Source organism: Varanus komodoensis, unplaced genomic scaffold (genome assembly GCF_004798865.1).
Source record: "Varanus komodoensis strain SLA01 unplaced genomic scaffold, ASM479886v1 scaffold13_3, whole genome shotgun sequence".
Classification (NCBI taxonomy): Eukaryota; Metazoa; Chordata; class Lepidosauria; order Squamata; family Varanidae; genus Varanus; species Varanus komodoensis.
Genome location: NW_025335409.1, coordinates 10,971,305 through 10,988,332, shown reverse-complemented (window position 1 = coordinate 10,988,332; position 17,028 = coordinate 10,971,305). Strand labels below are relative to the sequence as shown.

Sequence of the window (17,028 nt, the reverse complement as noted above, 5' to 3'; positions counted from 1 at the left end):
AGTGGCTGCCTCAGTAGGCCCATACTGATTCCATCTTGCCCAGATCCAAGAGCCAGAAGCTTCCCTTTTGTAACCAGCTGCCGGTCTCTGCTTAAATAGAAGGCCAAGACCCCTGATGCCGGCTGTAAGGCCAAGCTTCACCTGTCAGCAACACAATTGATTCCCAAGTCACCAGGTGCCCGAACAATTAGACTGTTCCATTATCCACCCCAGTACTGGGGATCAGCCCTCACTGGACAAATACCAAGAGAGTCTGGGAGATAATCCAGAGGGGAGGTGCTTCACTGCAAAAGGAAAGCTGAAGGTTTTTCTCCTCCACTGCAGAAACAAGCCTCCCAGGAAGTAAGGGAGCTTGAGGGAAGTCCAGAGGAGGTCGCCCAAGTTTTCTTTGGTACAAGCTCCCAGGCTATTTTGTAAACCTCCTTGGATTCCTTCCAAGATGAAGAAAGGTGATGTTGCAAGCCAAGGTTCCTCCTTTGAACAAATGCCAGCCACAGGTCTTTTCCTTGCAAAACACTCTTTATTGCTTCTGAATGCAAACCTGCCAGAATGGATCTCTGAGCATGTGCAAAGTAGCTTGTTGAACCTAATCTAGTGGTTACCATCCAAAATTCTCCTTATGAACATGTTTGTGCCTCAACTCTCTGCAGGTGAACATGCCTCCTCTCAGTTTATCCTGTTGGACCTCTCGCCTCTGCTGGTGTTTTGACATGGCATCCAGCTTAGAAAGGAGGAGATGGTCTACATCTGAGAGATCAGCATCCCCAGGGACTCTTCCCTCTGACTGTGGGTCCAAGTCATTCCCAGGAACAGTTCGGTGTGGCAAAGCATTTCCTCCTCCAGCTTCTCTTGCATCATAGGACCTTGAGCTGATGCAGGCTACCAGATCTCACTGAGACAACCCTCATCTTCTGAATCTGAATCAACACCTGTGGTGTGGCTGCCCCATATCCCACAGGTTTTCTTCTCAACCATTGGAAATGGTGGAGTCCCCTCCATGGCTTCAAGAAAGTCTTCCAAAATCATAGAGGGAACTTCATCTTTGAAGGACTTCAATGTGTTCACTTCTTTCCTTGCCTTTTGATGTCCTTGATGCCCTAAACACAGAAGCAGGACCAGGTGCGTTCCAGACAATATGGAACAGAAGGGTGAAGCAGAATCTGCAGAATCCAGGAGATGTCTCAGCCTCTCCACCTTGCAATGGGGGAAAACATTAAGACAGCCCAAGTTGGAGATTTCTTGCCAGGGCAAGGAGAATGTGGTTGGCTTCCTGGCCTGAGTCTGTCATTTTGCTAAAATAAAGTAAGCATCTCAGTAAATCTGTAGTTTCTCTTACCTTCACTTGAGCACACTCTTTGCCATTAAGGGTTATGAAATGGTACCCACTCTGTTGGGAGTGAGAAAGATGGCCACTTTGGGGCCTGTTCTCAAGGATTGCTGGCTGGACTTCAGAAGAATCGGAATCAGAATGTGAAGCAGGGCTGCGGGGAGCCTGGGAAAGTGGGCCATGCTGGGGCCCTGCAATGGGAGAAACAGAGACACTTGTGCCAAGGCCAGGGTCCCCAGGGGGGCGGGCTTCCTCTGAGAATAGCCAAGACGTGCAGCTGACTGGAGGGGGCTCAGAGCAGGGGAGTTTCTGAGACAGGCCAGGTAGCCTCTGCTCTTGAGCCCATGATGCAGCACCAGCAGAAGAGGACCGTCCAGTTGCAGGATCGGTGAGCAGAAAGGAGGCCTGCCCATCAGCAGAGTTCCTGGAGGGGATTACTAGACTGGGTTCAACAAACCACTCTGGACATGCCCAGATATTCAGTCTGGGAGATTTGTGCTTTTTGGCCAAGAAAGAAGGCATTGCAAGGAAAAGGTCTGTGGCTTTTGAAGCTGCAAAGGAGGAACCCCAACGTGCTCAAGCACTCAGTTCAGGATTTGTGTGTGTGTTTTAGGGCTGTGGCATGTTACAGCTTCTTCAATCCCTACTCAACATGTTATAGTTAACCTTTCAGTTATAAGTTGAATGGAAATTTATTTAAACTTGCAGGAATTTCTGTTCTCTAAAGAACATTCTGGGTTGCCATCTGGAAGGAGAATTGTGATTTCTTTTTCTTGAACAGCCGGTGTTTAGTGCTCATTATTTAATGAGCTATTGCCAAGATGTTCTGCTTGAAACTAAGGGATCAAGTCAGCAGTTAACAGTCGGGATAGCCAAGGCAATAACCGGGTTCAGACAACACAGTAAGCCATGATGGTGTTTTACCTTCATTGACCAGTCATGTATTTCACCATGGTAAGTTTGGTTTTTAGAAACCACAATAAGGAATAATGGTATGTTTCTCTGTATGTTGCCATGATGTCTAAACCCAAGATCCTGGTGCCCAACTACCACAGAGTCCTCTAGAAAGAGTGGCAATTGCAGAAGTCACTCTAGCCATTTAGCGTCTGTGTGTGAACCAATAAGGGGACCAATAAGATGTGGACCAATAAGGATAGGCAGGATATGATGTACTTGGGATTGAATTTTATTCACAGTGGTTGATGGGATCTGTATGTGTCAACAGTGGGAGGACTGTCTGTTGGGTAGATAAAGGTGAAAAAACACAAGTGATGATATCTATGCAGCATCGCTTGTAGTTTTGTGTAAACACAGCCAGGATTATCCTTCAAGGCCAGATGTTAGTAAGAGGCAATGTTTCCTAAACTGTGCTAATGAGTGCTGCTGCTTCTGAATACTGAGTCATTCCAAGGAGTTACTGCGGCATCATGTTGGAAAGATACATCAGGTCGAAACGTGCTAAAGTAGCAGCCAGCACAGGTGAGGCAACCTAGAGACACATCCAGAAGTGAACAGTAGGTGCAAGTGGAAGAAAGAAGAGATCCCTCCTTTAGTGTTTCCAATTCTTGAACTCTGATCCAGTGCTAGACCTAATGTCTAAGGCTGTCTGTACAACTGAGATATGGATTCCCAAAGTATAGACCATGGGAGAGGCTGATTTGCCTTAAGCTTTACATCCCCTAAAACACCCTTTCCCAGTTTGGAGCCCTGCAGATGTCTTGGCCTACAACTTCCAGCATTCCTGACCACTGGCTGGGATTGATGGGAGCTGAAATCATCCAGAGGTCAGCAAGTTGGTGAAGGAAGGTTTAACCTGCACAGGTAGGAATGACCCATTCAGCATTGATTTCCCCTATTTCTTGCAATAAAGGAACCAAGGGAAGGACCAATGATGCAGAGGAATAAGGGGCTAAGAAATTTGCTTCCCTTCACCTTTGATCAGAGTTTACCATTTTCAGTCTGAAGTCCCTGCATTTCTGAGCTTGCAATATGATTCACAGTGTAAATTTAACAGCATGCATGCATTTGAAAACGCAGACTGCTGAACAATCTCACAAACACACTTTAATCAATGAAAGAAGAATGTGTATATTTCAATGTGTGCAGAACTTGCGTATTTTGTAAAATGTTCACAGCATTTCATGGGCAAAGGGGAAGAAAAACAGCGCTTACAGTCTGATACCAACTTATATTAGAATGAATTTCGAGATGGTATCTTGAGAACAGTTAGCCTGGATTTTGCTGATGCACCCACCACTGTTCTGATTATGGCTACTTTAGATCTGAGGATACTTAGGAAGACACAAAACCACCTGAGCCAAAGATAACACTGTTTATTGTATACAGTGATGAAATATGGATTCAGATCACTAATAAAAAGCCAAGGAAAGCCTTCATTCCCCTTCTTTATGGTGTGCTGGTTCTCTGAATAATCCAGGGGATTCTTGGTGGGCCTCCAAAGCTGCCTGGGCAAGCAATGCCTCAACCCCGAATCCCAGGTCAAGAACAAAAGGCAAATCTTGCCATCCATTTTCTGGTTCCTCTCTCCCACTTTTGCAGAGCCTATCAGGATGAATCCAGGATCCCTCCACCTTCCTGGGAATGAAGCTGTTTAGCTAAGGCCATGAGGACTTGGCAGGCTCTCCAGGAGCTTTGTTGGCTTTTGGACACTGGGAAATCTCACTGCACTACAGTACCTGTTGAACCTCAATAACCCATTTTCCATTTTTCTGGTACAACCTGAATAATACAATCTTTAAGTGGGCTATTCCCACCTACAACTGCCAGGCACAAGGGAATCTTCGAAGCTTCATCCTTTGCCCAGATCATCTGTTTTCCTGAAGGAATTAAATTTAAATACATAAATGGCCCAATCTTACCGTCTCTTGATGGCATCCAGGAAGCCAAAGAGATCTTCTGAGTCCCAGTTCTGAGATTCTATGATCTCAGAGCTGGGACTCCAAAAGTGCTTCAAAGGCTGCTCCAGGGCTGGAACATCTTCTACTTCTATCTTGGTGCTGAACTCTCAGCTTTTGTGCAGGTGCCTCTTCCACTACTTTTTTGTGCTGCACACATGTTGGTGTTTCTAGTAGAAAATGCCACGAGGTCTAACATAGAAGTGATTGACAAAGCAAAAAGCAACACAAATCACGCAACAGCTTCAACACCCTTTATTTCGCAGGCAAATAACATTTGGGCTATCCAATTAAATAGCACTGTGTTATTCTTTTATGTTTAATTCAAAATCTAATGCGTATTCACCTTCATGGGTTTCATCATGCTAAACTATACATATACCATAGTTGGTGGGAAACAGGGTGCTTTTTAAAAGATCTACAGTACCAATGATCACAAAGAACACATGGCTGAATCAAGATTTCATCCAACTTTACAAACAGCAACAAAAGCAGTCACAAGACATATTTAATACACAGGATGAAAAAGTTTATCATTGAGTTGCTCTTTACATTTGGCAAAGTTATAACTAGCAGGCAGGATTTTATTTTTTAAAAAGAATACAATTATATACATTATTCAGTATCCTCAAAACAGGAAGATATTAAATAGCAACAAACAAACGAACCAATATTATAAACTTAAATGTTCATGGCACCTACATGGAAATTGACTCTGAACAGCTAAAAATGCTAGCAAAACACTAATGGAAAACTACCCTGTACACTTTAAGTTAGCTTTGTTCATGACATTTTCAGCAACTGTGTTGAGAAGCAAACCTGTGGGATTTGGGGATGACACAGAACAGGTAAGGTTGGCCCAAGAGAATTTACTCTGCTTTTGCCTCCCTTGTCTCATTCCACAGACAGAAGCCAACTGGACTGGGAGTTTAATCTCCCCTGCACCTGACTGTGGCTAGTAATGGAGGACACAACAGGGGTCATGGCTTTGTTCTCCAACAACTTGCTCCCACTCACTCAAGCCAGCCACTCTGCTCAATGATTGGCCCTTTCCCAAGGCCCAATCCTCACAAAGCTAGTTGCAACTAAACCCACATTAAAACAATGACAATCAAGTTAATGAGAACTCCAGTTCAGTTCAGTGGGTTTCAGCAGGATTCTATTTCATGTAATTTTGGTAGGTTTCTGCCCTGAACCTCTCAAGCTAGATTGAAAAACTAGTCTGGGTTTCTTTCTAGCTGGACCATGTGGAGGAAGAGACGTAAGAGGAGGTTCGTGGCAATGATGATCACACAGGGTCAAGGATCCTTCTTGGCAACAGTGCTCATGGATGATCTGGGCTGAATGGTGAGCAGCGAGGAAGTCTCGTTTGCTGATAGTATCAAAATATTTAGGGTGGTAAAGCACAAAGCGATGGAGAAGAGCTCCAAAAGGATTCCTCCAGGTGGTGGTGGTTGGGGAAATAGACATTAAAGCGGAACGTGCTGTTCAATGTGAGCAAAAGTGAAGTGATGCAGGCAGTCTTTATATTCACATAGAGGTCAATAGGTTCTGAAATGGTGGTGACCATCCAGAAAAGAGGTACTGGAGTCACTACAGAGAAACAACTCCATAAATGTTTTGGATGAGTGTGCAGAGGGTATGGGAAGAGTAACAGTCTTTTTAGGAATCCTTAACAATGGGATTCAAAAAAAACTGCCCTATATTATAATGACGTTATATAAATATATAATGCAGCCACATCTGGAATATTGTGTGCACTTTGTCATATCTCAAAATGGCTACTGTAGAGCAGAAAAGGGTGACCTGAATGGTTGAAGAGCTGGAAGAAGAACTGTTCAAGGCAAAGTAATGATGTTCAGGGGAAGAATGGGGGTGAAGACATCACAGTTGCATTGATTTATGCATGGTGTAAGAAAAGTGGGTAGTGTTAGGTGAGCTCAGAACCTGAGCTCATCCAGTGAAGTTGAACCATGGGACATCCAAGGACAGATGGAACAGAATGTTTTTTTCTAGCAGTGCATAGTTAAAATGTGGCCTTCAGAGCTCCACACAATGTGGTGATGACCACCAATGCAGATGGCTTTAAGAGGATTAGAGAAATTCAGGGAGGATAAGGCTGTCAGTAACTGCACATCAGGATAGCTCCAGGATCATAAGCCCATCTCCACTGGCTGGAGGACCAAGAGCAAGGAGGGGCTATTGTCCTCACCATGACTGCTTGTGGTTATGTCAGAGCTGGCCCACTGTGGGAAACACAATGCTAGACTAGGTAGACTTTTTGGTTGCATCAAGAATCGCTCCTCTTGTGTTAGCCAGGTGTCAAAATGGATGGCTTTCCAAGAGCCCAGTGGGATGGTGGGTGGGTATGAACATGCCAAGTTGTAGAAAAGAGAACTCCATTCCAGAACTCCTAAATGAAAAAGTCACCCACTGCCTTGGAAGGAGCAACCATGGGAATATGGGAAAATTGTATTTGATTGGTTCAGTGGAGTCCCTTTGAAAGTGAGCTCCAGCAGGTCCCCCCCACCTTCCAGCTGCAGGGGTCTTCTCTCAAAATCCTGTGGGGCTGGCAGTCCTAAATGACAAAGCAGTATATACATGTGCTCTTGAATTAGGTGAAGTGCAGAACTTGTACATACATGCATATACCCTGCGCCTGAATCACAGGCGAGCTCATGCCATGCCCCACACTACACATAAAGCCCTAAGGAGTGCTCTTCCAGAATAAACTCATGCAACCCCCCCCCCCCCGCCAAAAAACAGGAGAGGCACACAGTTTGTTGCGGGCTAAGCAGGTGGTCCTAGCATTGGACATGGTGCTCTAAATGTGGTGGGAAACAAGGAAGCCACACTTGCCTTCTTTGCCAGCTGGACCTAAATTTGGCTCCCTGACCTGGAGGTTCCACGCTACACAAGCTGCCATAAATATGAAGGATGAGCAAAGCCTTGGACACATCACTATCCTCTAGTGTAAACCATTTCACATGAACCTATGTATAGTGATCACACTTGCTGAATCTCACGTATGCTGAAGATCTACCACAGCATGGAAAGTTGGAGTGGCTACAAATCAACTCGTAATCTGTTTAGTAAGAAAACTCGTAAGAAAAATCTGGGTGTTTGCTAGAGGAAGAAATTCTGTCATGCAGCAGAAAGGGGAAAAAAGTTCGTTTAAGTTGAATTCCTTAAACAGTCATGCCATTGCAATGATACATGAAGCAGCCTTTAAAATATTACTCTGGAACTTGAGGCACTACTAAGTTAGTTAACGGATCTGCGCATATTGCCAATATTCTGTTTTTAATAAAGAATGAGTGATCATTCCATGGGCCGAATGGTTGCCTATTCAGATTTAACCACACCCAGCTGTAAAAAGACTAAATGGTGCCCGTGCTGTCCTTCATCTGGAAGCAATTACAGCCATTATAAACAATATTAATGTTCTATCAACTGTCCTGTACAGAAAATGCACAATGGAAAACCACAACATTCAGACTACAGGAGGTAGTTTTTTTCTGTGAAGCCCAGAACAATATTTTGTGTTTACTTTTAACTTAGATGGTATTAGTAGTTGTTCACTAGCATTTTCACTGGGAGCGCCTTTTGATTGTGACAGTTGAGATATCACTTTGCTTTTATTACCAGGGCCACATGTTCCTCCTTCCCTCCCATATAGAAGTCTTATTATTTTTTTTTTCAGTTGCACACTCGTAGTGGATAAAAATTATTTGTGTGACACTGAAGCCCATACAGCACGTGCTTTTTGATAAGGCGAGTAGCTCCATGAAGGAAAAATATGAGCTCCATAATGCGGGCCCAGCGACACACGGTGCACAATGAGAATGCCACAAAAAACAGCATCTGGCTGATACGTTTTCTCCCTTTCCCTCACAATGCTTAGGAAGGCTTACTCTGGCATGTCATCAGGTTGTGAATTTTACTAGCCCACCATGCATCGTTGCCTTAATGACGGCACAATATGATGCTGACCTGCCAAGGGCTGAGCTTTCTTAAACGTTGCAGAGAATGGAGAGCAACCAGTCACAGGGCTTGTGTTTCCAGCAGCATTTCTATGGTGTGGCTCGGCCCTGTGCTTTACCACAAAGAAGATGTCCTTGTCACATCTGAGGCCAGGATGCTAGTAGTCTCCGAAGAGCAGGGCCAGGAGGTTGTCCATGGACCTGGGCTAGATTATTCATTTCCTTATGAACTGTGGAAGGCTGAGAAACGAGAGCACAACATGAAGTTACCTGAAGGGTTTCGGATGGTAGCCAAAAGGTGGCATTTTATGCTGCCACATTGCTCTTATGGAGACCACAACCTTTATGAGATAAAGATGAGATCTGGCAAATCATGAGTGAAGTTTCCCCACAGATGTCCCGTACCTGCATAGGCAATGTGGACAGGTTCGAATGCACCTGCTCTCAAAGTTTCCCTAAAGGTGCAATTCTTCAGGGAAGTCAGATGCTTACAGAGTGCATCTTGGGCAAGTGGGAGGAACACAGAGGTGAAAGTTAGCGCCATGCGTTTCTCGCTTTGCAAACCACTCAGGATGGGTCCAACCACTACAAGCAGCCACATTTCAACAAGGTGCACCACGACTTAACATCATTTGCAGGTCAGCTTATAATGCTAGACCCGGCCCCGAGTGCAGTCACCCACAACGGAAATGCCTGTGCAAAAGGAGTCACAGAGTGACCTTGAAGGGTAGTTGATTCAAATGGATGGCAAGACCTTTAAGATAATACATAGTTTAGTCCCTGCACACAGTAACTGACACGGGAGCTTCTTTGGAATAGCTATTTCTCGTGCCGCTCCACTAAGGGCGAAGTCTGTCAAGGAAGGGGATATTGGTGCTGATGCACCACCCCCAGCCCTCTGCATGCTGCACGCACAGGTTACAAAGTTTGCATTGGTATACAATTGATATAAAACTAACAGGCAATGCAATGAACCCACATTGTCATCATCTGTATGCATTGCAGGAAGCAGCTGTACCTATCATGGTGGGATCTAGGCTCTTTGGGGAAGTAGTATTCCGATACGTGTTTTAGGGTTGCTTTCAATATAGACAGCATTTGAACATCCCACCTCATATGGTCAGAAAGCTAACAGTAAATGAGATTCACTCTCCTTAGTTGGGCTACATTCAAGCAAATGTTTCTTTCTAAGGCTACTTTTAGCTTCTGTTTTACCCTCAGAGGGGCTTTTGGGTGGAGTTTGCTTCTGTGTCTTGCTCTGCACAAATGGACAGTGCCAAACAGCCAAATTTAGGCACTTAGTCACAGTGATTTCAGTGGAAGAGCTTCAATCCCACCCAAAGGAAGTCACTGGCACTAAAAAGTGCTAAACTTGGGCAAGCCTCTGCCCTTTTTTTCCTCCTGGACTCTCCTTTGTGAGTGTCCTAGGGCAGATTGCCATGCAGAAATGGTTACCCTGAAAGGTGCAAGAACACCTGCTGCTGTTTAGCAGGTTGCATCTTTGGCCCAATGATGCTCTGCTAGTTTTCTTTTTCCACACACAAAGATCTTACCATGTCAAACCTGGTTAGAAGAGATCATTGGATGCAACTAATCCCACTGACAGCTAAGTAGATTTACAGAAGTGAGTGTAGGATTGCAACCATAATCACTATGTCTGTGTTACATTTCAACCAGTCCTGGGCCATTAATACTAATATAGGAAATGACATTTAAATGTCAGCTCTTATTTTCTCATTGCAATGTACCGTCAGCAGAGAGAACCGTATACCTTGAAATGGATAGAAGAGATGTCTGTAGAATCTACCACCCCAGTGTACATTTCCTCCTACTTCAGACTTCCTTTTCCTTCCCACCTTGCATAATTCTACACTGGAAAGTGTGTCCATCCACTCCCGTTTCCCTTCTCCAGAAAAGTAAATGGATGTTGAAACACTACAGAGGAATCTGGGTTAAGACAAATGATTGAATTCTCATAGTTGAAAGTATAAGGGTCAGTTTGATCTTATCGGGCACTTCACAAATGAAATCTCTTTGGATTTGGTGTTTTCTTTTTCCTCTTAAGCCTTGATAGGTTGCATCTTTTCTTTCTTTTACCAGGCTTGCTTTATTTAAGTTGTTCTATGCTTTCTGCAGGAAAACCAAAACAAACAAACAAAAATGCTTGAAGGAAGATGCCTCCAAAAGAAAAAAAAACAGGGAGAAAAAAGTTTGATGCCCAAGACAAAACTTTACGATCCAGGCAACTGATTTCTTCGGTTCCTACTTTTCCGGTTCATGAGGGCCTTTAACTTGCCATAATCTCCTCTCATCTTCTGGGAATCTTCAGCCTGCTGCTGCCCAAGCTGCCTTGTGTCTTTGCAGTACTGATTAATCATCTGCAGTTCTGAATGGCTGAAAGACCCAGCCAAGTCCTTTGGATGAAACTGTAATGCCTGGAGTGAGCTGGCCCAGGTCCAGGGGGACCACTTTTCCGTCATCAGGGCTACTGTGTCAGAATCTAACACCTTGAAGTTAACCTTTGCTATGGTTTGCTTGAAGCTGTTCTCTGTCGCAATGCAGTGGTAAAGTCCCCGGTCTGTCTCCTGAACGGAGCGAATTAAGAGCCCTTGTTCAGTGGCTATGATTCTTTCATTAAGCTTGACCTAGAAGCAACACAGACAACATATGTTCTGACAGCACGGGTTCGAACAAGGAACATGGCAAACCCACCAAACATTAATTACAAATTTGGTTTTCAACAAGAAATACATTCTAAGCCAGGTCTTTTCATTCTACCCTCCAAAAACAGCTGTCTGAGAACATACTAAAGACTTTAGCAGCTTTGCAGAAAATGTTAAAGTATTATCTGTCAGTAATGTTGGCGTTACTTCCTACATCAAACACTGTGATCTGGGACGCATTGTATTTGTGGATCGTGCGTTCTGTGCCTGGCAGTAGAAACTGGCAAGATTGCGGGAGGATAGGAACACAGGTCGCATCGCTCCCTCAGCCAAGAAGGCACAGGGGTCGAACTCACAATCCACACTACCCCACTAGCACACCCCTAGTGAAAGGGCCGAGGCTTCACTTAAAATAGCAAGCTGCATTTCCCAGAAAACCTTTATGACATTGTGCTCTGGGTGGAAGCCAGGCTTCTGCACCTTAGGGCAAGAGGCCAAATCCCTCCCACCTGGGCTCTCCTAATCTGTCTTGGTTCAACTTTTCTGGGATAAGGAGGACTGATGCCCTCCCCAAGTCCTTCTTGCCTGCTTGTTTTGCATTGACTCAGTTGTTTGCCTATTCTACTAGCCACTCACCTACTTGCTGCTTTTTCATTGGAAAAGGAATCTTAAAAAGATGACTCAGGCTTTCAGTTGTTCAGTGTAATGAGCACTGGTTACTTCTGCATCTTTCTTCCTTGCTTGCTTTTTTCACCTACTTACTCATTTTACTTGCCACTTTTGTAATGGGCAGAGAGAAAATTAACCAAATTATCTTGCATGTACACCTTAAAGTAGGAGGTGGACTGAATGCGATCAGATTTAAGTCAGTTTTTAATTTGACTTTCTAAAGCCAGCAGTGGCTCTTAATCTTCAAGTATTTTATTCTAATGTTTATATTTTAATTTAAGATTATAATTATTTTAATTTTAATTGTTGTAAGCCGCCCCGAGGCTTCGGCGAATGGGGCGGCATAAAAATGTTTTAATAAATAAATAAATAAATAAATAAAGTGCTAGAATATGTTTCAGTGGACAACAGAACACCTGAGGAAGTTATTTGTAAATAATCTTCCTTTTTGTTTCACTTAAGGAAGGCTGGGCTATTACAGACCATTACAGAGAACTGAAACTTGAGAGCTATGGAGAGGACAGGAATGAAGAATGCGGTTATACCACACTTAGGAAAATTCTTGTGGCTCTATATATTTTTAGTTCATGTTAATTCCTTGCTATGAAAGCTTCTCTTATCACCTTTTCTCCCTGTTCCTTAGACATATCTCCTCTATTGCCCTCCTGAATGTTATGTCTGCTGTTCCCTTTTCAGCATGTTTGAAGCACAAGAGATTTTGCTGTTGGCACTCTTCATGCAGAGTACAGAGGACATGATATAGCCGAATCCTCAGTGGTTTGACTGCAGTAGGGTCAAGCACTACAAACAACATCCAAGGCCCTCTTCTGAAGGAGATTTGAACAATGGACGGGGCCTTCTTGGTGATGGTCCCCATTCCCACAATTGTGAAATGTTCTTTCCAGTGACATCCACCTGGCTCCAACACTATAGTCTTTTTGGTACAAGTTTAAGACTTTCCCCCTCCTCTCAGTTTCTTAATTCATTTGTTTTACTAGATCTTGTCACTATAATTTGTGTTAGCTATTTTAAAACATTTTAACCTTTTGCATGTTGTAACATCTCTTGTAAGAAGGCTTGAGACTTTTTTTTTTTAAGAAAAAAAATCTAATAAATTTAATGAACAACAAGATGTTTAAAACACTTCCATGGAAAGTACCTTATATAAAAGTGCTATATATGAACAGAGCTGTCCTAGGAAATGTTGGAAAGTCTTGCCACTCTGAGGATGACTGGCTAATCCCAAAGCAATTTCTATATTAAGTAACACAAAGCACATGTTTGTACTCATTAAATAGAATATACCTTCCATACAAATAGTAGTGAGGCTTAATTGCTCGTTCATTGCACCATGCAGCTCTGCGTGTGTACATTTGGGCAACACTCTCGTGTTTGTCCAAAGGAAAGGGAGCACACAGAGCATGTGAGCTGATAGCCCACTCACAAATTGTGTTGCACAGCAGGAGTGAACAAGTTGTGGAGGTCTGGAGCCACATCTCCCACAAATCCCACCTGGAGTTGCTTTCCCAGTCCCCTTGCTGAAATTCAGCAGCAAGGCAGTGGCACCAAAGAAAATCTCCTCCATGTGAAAGAAAGAGGAAAGGTTCATCACCATAATTCTGTACCATGGTGGGACTGTCCCTGCTTTGCTGCAAGTTATTCCTTTTTGCAATATTGTTGCAGTGCAATTTCAGCGAAGCTAGTGGGGACCCAGAAGTGTGTGTTGCCCACCCCTGTTGTGGTGCCAGCAAGATTTCACACACTCAATTTGTATATAGGTCTCATTCAATTTGTACATAGGACTCATCAATATCCTGCTTAATCTTGGAAGCTAAGCAGGGTCAGGCCTGGTCAGAATTGGGATGGGTGACTTGAGTGTATGATTCTATGATTATTGTTGTAAACTGCCCAGAGAGCTTTGGCTATTGGCAGTGTAAAACTGTAGTAGTAGTAATATTGGTGGTAGTAGTCATAGTAATAATAGTAACAGTAATTGCTGCCTAATTACTGCAAATTACAGTGCAATGCAATGCAAAGTATTTACTCATGCTGTTCTGTGAGGGATGATAAGAACTTTGTTCTGTGCTCTTTTTCACTTGACTTTGCCTTGATCTCTCTGAATGCAAACATGAATGTGAACACTTTTTCGGTATGCACAATGTGTATTTTTACAGGGAATAGTTTGCATTTCCCCAAACTTGCAATTGAGTTAAAATGCACACTTTAAAAATGGAGTTGTGTGTGTTTGGAATTGAAAAATGTGTGTGTGTGTGTGTGTGTTTTTAAGTATACATTTTCACACTTTAGGGGAGAAAAAGTGTGTGATTTCAAATGTTAAAAGGTTTATTTTCATTGTTCAAAATGCACACTTGTCCTGTTCTCAAACTCAAGACTTCCAATTGGAGTTTGAAGATGGTGAGCACCACCTGTTCACTCATCCCTATACACAGTCATGCAGTTTTGAGACATAACCCAATTCAAACACATCTTCCCTCCACTGATAACTTAGGGCTCTGGACTGAGATGACTCACCTCTTTCCTTCTGTCTTTATCTTTCTGTAAGAGCCATTTAACAGAGGCCTGGGGAGATTTAGGTGTGCACTCAAGGAAAGTGGTGTTATTCTTGACTCCATACTGAATCACCTCTGCTGCATTTCGGTAACCTAGAATTTGAAAAAGGCCAGATAAAGAATAGTGCTTCCCCTCCTCCTCACTTGGGAGCACATTCTGAGGATACTATCAGGATGATCATACTGAAGATAAACAATGTGGGATAAAGAAGCAGGGAATATTTGAGGGAACTACAGCTTTAGCCTACGCCTTGCATGCTCTTTCTTCTTCTCTATTAGAAAAATCCACTCTTTCTTCCCTCTTCTTTGATTTGTTCTAAGCACTTATTTGTAATATTAATTAACATTCATTGATTGCATTTTAATTTCAGTTCCCCACCTAGCCATGAGGCTTACTGGGATGGTGTACAAGGTTCTTCTTACTATTTTAACCTCTCAGCCAGCTTGAGAGGTCAGTCAGGGTTAGTGTCTACCCCACTATCATCCAATAAGCTTGAATTTGAATCTCCTTGGCCTTAATCCACTTTGATGTAACCACGGTTAAGCCAAACCAGGATTACCTACAATGATGAGTTGAAAATCTATGGCAAATGGCAGTTTGGTTTGCTTTGACCATGGTCAATCTAACATGGTTCTCATGCTAAAGTAAACTACAGGGAAAGGAGGTGGAATGAGCTCATGGCACATTTCTGACATTCTGTAATCATGGTCAGAAACGATCAAATGTCCCAAGATTTGTACTAGTGCAGCATCAGCTTTGTTCACAATGGGTGCTTTGAAGCAGCATCACTTGCTTACTGTGGTATTAAGTCTGTAACCTTGTTTTGCAGGAATATTAACCATAAGGCTGTTAATGGATCATAATAAACCTGACATTTTATGGAAGTCAAAGTGATCTTATATGCGGCAAAACACCCTACTATTTGTGTCCTTTTTCCATATTTTGGGATCACCAAGTCATCACATTCTGAATGATTTTTTTAAAGGTTGACCTAAAAGTGGGAGGGCTTTTTGCAGAAGCAGCAGCAGCAGCAGCAACCAAAAACAACCTTTTTGGTGATTTTCATGGGTGCCTTTGAAAGGGGGGAAATGCAGGCACAAATGCTTTTGAGGAAAATCTGCCACTGAACAGCAAGTGAGGAAGTCCCAGTCTAGCGGCCTTCAGAAAAGGGCTGCAACACTCAGGCTGGGCCCACAGGGGGATGGTTGTGTGAGGGGAAGTGCTTTGGCTTGGCCAAATCTAATTGGTTCAATGGCCAGTGCCACACATGATGCCATCCCTGATTGGCTGCAAATGTTCTGATCACATCATGTTTGGATGTTAGCAAAAGGGCAAACACACACAGTGGCTGGGGAGAGGTACAAAAAGGGGTTGGAGTAAGGGGCTTGGGGAGGGGATTGGAGAGCATTTTGTCCTGAACATATTTATAACCAAGCATTTGGCAGCACTGTGGAAAATAAATGTATTTTTCCCCCATAATGAAATATTTTGGAAGCCAACAGTAATTCAGCTATCTTAATTGTCTCTATGAATAGAATGTGGGAAATGTGTCATGTCTGGTGTTCTATTTTTAGAAACTCTTTTCATTAAAGTCAAAATGCTATGGCCTTATGATACTGGACTCAAAAGCAAATGCTACTCCAATTAAACAAAAAGACAGTGGGAGAAGAAACCCCAGCCTTTAAAAAAAATAGTAGTGAATGGCTATTTTCATTTTTGGGGTGTGCTTTTCCTTAAATACATTGATTCTGAACAGTGTTCACGCCAGGATTTTGGAAAGATTCACACATGGAGGGAAACTTTATCTGCAAGAGACTGTGTATGCGAACTGGGAACAGTGCTGTGAGCAGAACCCCTGAAAATGCCTGAATTTGGCATCTTCTAGAGCAACTTTCACCAATCTGCTACTGGCAGGGGTTTTGGACAAAAACTTCAAGGATCCCTCACTATACAAGGGTGACTGATGGATGTTGGAAGCTGAAAGCACCTGGAAGGCATCAGGATGTGGAAGAATGCTCTAAAGTCAGACCCAGTTCTAAGGGCACGAGCATGACAAGCTTGTGAGCCGATCTTCCACTACAGTGACCGTTGTTCAGCTGCACAGATCAAGAGCGGCGGGGATCTTCGAAGCAGCATGACAAATGATTCTGGTGACCTCTGCATTCGGTGCATTCACACTCAAGGCAAGCAGACAAGAGCAGCAAAGTGGCTGGCGGTGGCATAAGCTCAGCCGGGGATGCTGCCCGGCTCTTCCAAGCCACCTGTGTAGACACAGCTTCTCTAGCACTCAGGCTGCTCAGGTTTTTAGGTTTTCCTTTCAGCTGCAGCTTGAGTGCCCCCCAGACAAACACAGCACACAAAAAGGAAGGGAGGAATGTTAAAAATGCACGGGTGCTCTCTTTTGACCAGTAAACCACAGGGATGGTATGAATCACTTAGGAGACCAACCACACGTTTTAATAGCCTGGCTGTCTTTCAGTTCAAAATACCTTTCAGGTTAAATCCTCGGCACTGAGTCATAGGATTGCCATGCCTCACGTCTTGTCTACGACTCCTCCTATGAAATTGAAGGAAAGATGAATTTGCAAAGATTACTTAACAATAGCCAGAGTATTATTACCAGAGGACAGTCCTGCATCTAGAGGAACAAGTCCACACCCCTGAATCAGCCATGGAGACCAAGGTCAAAGCTTTTTATTAGGAGGCTGAGTCCTTCTCTGTGGTGGCCCCAACCTGTGAAAGACCTACCACAGGAACCATGCGAGACTCCCTTCTTGACAGTTTTTAAATTCCCATTTAAGATCTTGGTGTTCCAGCTGCCCATTTTCATTCCATAATTGTTGCTGTTTTAAGTGCTTTATGATTTCACCTCATAAACTGCCTTAAAACGACTTTGCTGG

General features: G+C 43.4%; 1 protein-coding gene across 1 annotated transcript in view; it reads right to left on the bottom strand.

The window, feature by feature from the left end:
• Nucleotides 1-4,481: 4,481 nt before the first annotated feature.
• SEMA3C (semaphorin 3C) overlaps nt 4,482-17,028 on the bottom strand; it is a 171,383-nt gene continuing 158,836 nt past the window's right edge. Inside the window, exons 16-18 of the mRNA XM_044423394.1 lie at nt 16,618-16,685; nt 14,090-14,220; nt 4,482-10,870 (exon numbers count right to left, since the gene is read on the bottom strand). Of these exons, the coding sequence (XP_044279329.1) occupies nt 10,457-10,870; nt 14,090-14,220; nt 16,618-16,685 (613 nt within the window). The 3' untranslated portion in view covers nt 4,482-10,456. The remainder of the gene's footprint in view (nt 10,871-14,089; nt 14,221-16,617; nt 16,686-17,028) is intronic.